The sequence below is a fragment of the Penaeus chinensis genome, chromosome 6, assembly GCF_019202785.1.
Source record: "Penaeus chinensis breed Huanghai No. 1 chromosome 6, ASM1920278v2, whole genome shotgun sequence".
NCBI lineage: Eukaryota > Metazoa > Arthropoda > Malacostraca > Decapoda > Penaeidae > Penaeus > Penaeus chinensis.
In genome coordinates, this window is record NC_061824.1 from 5,866,316 (window position 1) to 5,871,315 (window position 5,000).

The 5,000-nt window shown below is 53.7% G+C and overlaps 1 protein-coding gene across 1 annotated transcript in view; it reads right to left on the reverse strand.

Annotated features, from left to right (window-relative positions):
- LOC125026200 overlaps positions 1-5,000 on the reverse strand; it is a 32,160-nt gene that overhangs the window by 1,632 nt on the left and 25,528 nt on the right. The window contains exons 4-5 of the mRNA XM_047614503.1: positions 4,413-4,598; positions 4,089-4,232 (exon numbers count right to left, since the gene is read on the reverse strand). Of these exons, the coding sequence (XP_047470459.1) occupies positions 4,089-4,232; positions 4,413-4,598 (330 nt within the window). The remainder of the gene's footprint in view (positions 1-4,088; positions 4,233-4,412; positions 4,599-5,000) is intronic.

Genomic DNA, 5,000 nt, shown 5'->3' on the forward strand with positions numbered 1-5,000 from the left:
GAGGGAAGCGAGGGGGAGGAGAGAGGAAGGGGAGGAGGAGGAGGGAGAAAGAGGAGAGAAGAGGAGGGGAGGGGGGAGAAGAGAAGAAGAGAAGGGGAGGAGAGAAAGGGAAGGAGAGGGGGAAGAGGGGATGAAGGGGGGAAAGAGGAGAAAGGGGGAAAAAAAGAGAAAAAAGGGGGGAGAGGGGGAGGGATTTATGAAAGGGAAGTAGGGGAAAAACCCCGAAAGGGACGGGGAAGGGCCCCCCGAGAGGGGGAGGGCGGGGGGAAGAGAAGGGAAAAAAGGGAAGGGGGGGGGGGGAAGGGGAGGGAGAGAAGAGGGGGGAGGGAGGAGGGGGGAAGGGAGAGGGAGGGGAAAAGAATGGGAGAGAAGGGCGAGGGGGAGGGGAGGGAGAGGGAGGGAGGAGAGAGGGAGAGAGAGGGAAAAAGAAGAGAGGGGGAGAGAAGGGGGAGGGGGGGGGGAGAGGAGAGAAAAGGGGGAAGGGGAGGGAGGGAGAGAAGAGAAGGGAGAAGGAAGGGAAAGAGGGAATTTTTAAAAGGGGGGGAGGGAGAGGGAAGGAGAGAGGAGGGGGAGGGAGGGGAGAGAAGGAAAAGGGAGAAAAAGGGAGGGGAGAGCAGAGAGGAAAAAGGGGGAAGAGAAGAGAGGAAAAGCCCGGGGGGGGGAGAGAAGAAGGGATGAAGGGGAGAGAAGGGTAAAAGGGGAGAGAGAAAAAGGGGGGAAGAAAAAAAGGGGAAAGGGAGGGAGGGGAGAGAAGGGGGAAGAGAGAGGGGAGGAGAGAGAAAGAGGGAGAGAAGGGGGAGGTGGGAAGGGGAGGGGAGGGGGTAGAGGGAGGGAGGAGACAGGAGAAGGGGAGAGGGGGCGAGGGAGGGAAGGGAGGAGAGAGAGAGAAGGGGAAGAGAGAGAGAAGGGAGGGGAGGGGAGAGAGGGGAGGAGAAGGGGAGAAAGGAGAGAGGAAAAAAAGAGGAAGAAAAAAGGAGAAGGGAAGAAAGAGAAGAGAGGGGGAGGGGGGAAAAGAAGAAAGAAGAAGAAAGAGGAGAGGAGATGAGGGGAAAGAAGAAGAAGAAGGGGGAGAGAGAGAAAAAAAAAGAGAGAAGAGGAAAAGAGAGAGAGAGAGGAGAGAGAGAGATGAGGAGAGGGGAAAGAGAAGAGAGAGAAGAGAGGAGAGGGAGAGAGGAGAGAGAGAGAGGAGAGAGAGAGGGAGAGAGAGAGGGGGAGAGAGAGAAGAGAGATGAGAGAGATGGGGATGGGGAAAAAAGGGGAGAGGGGAAGGTTGATCTCTCGGCGACTAGAACCTATTACTAGGCATGCGGACCAACTCACAAGAAAGATATATAACTGATTAACGGAAAAAGAGGGGAGAATATAATCCTTCCGAGTCTCTCATCCCCTTGTCTTCTCCAGCGACGGAGGATGAAGAAGAATAACAAGAAAAAAATGAATAATCTCCTGGTTATGCTTGTCATCTTACATTTTCAATTCTACTCTGCTCGGGTTCCCATACTCGTTACGTTTAGTCCCAGAAACACATTTCCCTGGCGGCTTGCCAAGCTACCACGGCCTCCCCTCCCCCTCCTCTCCCCCCCCCCACCCACAACCCCAGCTCTTCCCCTCCCCCCTACCCACGTCTTTCCCCTTCTTCTATTGTCCCGCCCTTCCCTTCCTCATCCCCGCGCCTTCTCCCGACCCTCCTGCCCCTCCCGACCCTCCTGCCCCTCCCGACCCTCCTGCCCCTCCCGACCCTCCGCTCGGCACAAGATCCTTTTCCCCACAATAAGAAAAAAATCAATCTGGATTTCCTTTACTAGCGCAGTTGCCTTCGTGTGTGGTTAAGCAGTAAGGGCATCCTTTCCTTCCCTCCTCTCCCCTCCCCTTCACTTATCTCTAGCCCTCCCTCCTCCTTCCCCCCGGCCCTTATTCCCTCCCTCACCCCCCCCCCACCTGCCTACCTACCTACCTACCTACCGACCGACCTACCTACCTACCTACCTACCTACCTCCCCACCTACCCACCCACCTACCCATCCATCCATCCACCCACCACCCACCCTCTCTTCTTCCCTCCCTCCCTCACATGGAAAACACACTGGGCTTAAGTGGAATTCAACGCTCCTCATAAATTTGGCCTCGTTAAGTGGCGCGGAGGAATTTGTCTAAATCAAGGAGTAAAGCGACATTCTCCCCATCTTGTGGGTTGGGGTGAAAGGGAGGGAGGGGGGGGGAGGGTTTCAGGGGTTGGGGAGAAAGGAGGGAGGAAAAGGAAATTCGAAAGGAGGGGAAGGAAAGAGGGGAGGAAACGGGGAAAGGTGGGAGAAGGATAGGGAATCAGGGACTGGAAAGGCGAGGAAGTAGAAGTAGACGGCAAGGGGATGGGGGAGGGTCTTAAACCTCTCAATTTTGCAGCAGGGTCGTCATCTCCCTCTACCCCGGCCGTTTGAGCTTGTTCTTCCAAACGACAATACTTGAGTTCTTCCTCATTAACAAGAGGGGGGGAAATGAGCATATTCACTCCAGGCGCAGAAGGCCACCGACACCAACAGAGGCCGCCATTCCTCTTCTCAAATCACACAATACTACGAAGACCCCGCCCGTTATCAGAAGAAAAAAAGAAATCAATACCATCTCACAACCCCTATATAGATATAGACAAAGAAACAGATAAAAAAAAAGATAAAACAACAATCGTCGGAATCAGAGCAAGACGCCCGGGACAATACCAGCGCCGCTCCCCACTTCCGGTCACGTTTCGGTCTTTCGGTCGGCCAGCCCCGCCGTCTGCGCTCCCCCATTCCGGCCAGGTCGAACTGCTTACACAAAGAGCTGACACATCCACATCGGCGGCGACTATCTGGCCTGCGCGGGTTCATTATATATATAAAAAGAGAGACACACGAGGAAGTCTCAATTCCGAAAGAATGGGTCTTTTGTAAAGGCAAATGCTGACACGAGACTCATAAGAAAGGAGCGTCCGAGAGTAAGACCTTATTGCAAATCAGTGTATATCCGTCGTTGTAATAAGCCGTTCCTACTGGTGAAAAATCAGTAAAGAAGACATGATGAATACATAAATACCATAAAAAACCACAGCTTCCTTTTCATAAGTACCGTCAAACACAAATTCCACAAAACAGAATGAGAATAATACACTGTAAATTGCTGCGATCACAACACGTGCTGGAGGACGGCCATCCAATCACGTGCTTGATACGCTCTCAAGCGCCGACCGGAAGATGCAAACGCGGCTGGCAAAAGCCCTTTGAACAAGCAACAGCCTTTTAAGAGAGGGCGACAAGCCTATTCTTCCCCAAAAGTGGTTCATCATCGTGCATCAGAGTAAATTTCACAACAGGGATGTCTAGTCAGTGTAACTATTATTATTTATTTCTATCGTCCTCGAAACTTTTGCGGTGGTACTGTCAGTTTTTTCTTCCTTTTTCATCGATCAAGAAAGTGAACAAACACTGACCGCCGTGTGCGGGAACGCGATCCCTTTAGTAAATACTCTCCTCGCCGCTCCACTTATTTTCTTTCCCTCTATGCTCTCTCTCTCTCTCTCTCTCTCTCTCTCTCTCTCTCTCTCTCTCTCTCTCTCTCTCTCTCTCTCTCTCTCTCTCTCTCTCTCTCTCTCTCTCTCTCTCTCTCTCTCTCTCTCTCTCTCTCTCTCTCTCTCTCTCTCTCTCTCTCTCTCTCTCTTATTTCTCTTACACACTTTCCCTTCAACCTTTGCGGCCAATTCTCTCCTCCCTCCTACTCTTTTCCATCCCCTCCCCCCCCCCCGTCTCCCTCCCTCTCCATCATGCTAAACAACTTCTCCCTCTCCCCCTCCCTCTCCCTATCCCACACCCTCTTCCTCATCCTCACCCTCCCCCCCTCATCCTTACCTTCTCCCTAACCCTCACCCTCAAAATTACCCTCCTACCACTAATTCCTCCCCTCCCTCTCCTTATCCCTGCCTCCTCCCCTCCCTCTCCGTATCCCTACCACCTCCCCTCCCTCTCCCCCTCCCTCTCCTTATCCCTGCCTCCTCCCCTCCCTCTCCCCCTCCCTCTCCTTATCCCTGCCTCCCCCCCTCCCACTCCTGCCTTGCCTACCTGATGTGCGTGCCAAATCACATCCATGTCGTAGCACGGAACGAGGAACTTGTCCGGATGGAGTTTCTTGAGCGCAAGGAACTGTCTGTAGCGGCGTTCGCTTCGTCGCAGAAAGCCCTTGTTACGGTAATGTGGGAGTGACACCTGTGACGAGGAGAAAATTAAGAGTAAGGAGATATATGCATCAACAGAAAAATGACAGCGAGACGTAATCATCGATCAATCATCTACTAAATATGTAAGTCCAGCAATAAGGAATAAAAACACAGGGAAAAAGTGTCTCTCTCCCATAAGCGGCGTCCCATCTCCGCATTTCTTTCTCACCTGGTAATAAAATACGCTCTGCCTCTCAACGGCCGTCCGTAGATCATAAGAGATCAAGGAGTCCTTCTCGGCGTCCTTGACAGCGTCTTCCTCTGCGTAGGATCCGTCGAGCGGGAGGTCCCACGCCTCCTCCGGGTACTCGGCTTCCCAGAGGCGCCGGCCGCGCTCGCGGGCTCGATCCAGCGCCTTCCAGAGGCAGAGAGGGAGAATGGGAGGGCTTATTATCTCTCTATATATAGGAGGAGTAGGAAGGGAAGGAGGAAGGGAAGGAGGAGGAGGAGGAAGGAAAGGAGAAGGAGGGGGAGGAAGGGAAGGAGAAGGAGGAGGAGTAGGAATGGAAGGAGGAAGGGAAGGAGGAGGAGGAGGAGGAAGGAAAGGAGAAGGAGGGGGAGGAAGGGAAGGAGAAGGAGGAGGAGTAGGAAGAGGAGGGGGGAGAGGGGGAGAGTGGAGGGGGGAAGAGGAGGAGGAGGGGGGGAGAAGAAGATGAGGGGCAGGGAGACGGGAAGGGAGAGAAGGAGGAGGAGGAGGAGGAGGAGGAGGAGGAGGAGGAGGAGGAGGAGGAGGAGGAAGATAAGGGGCAGGGAGACG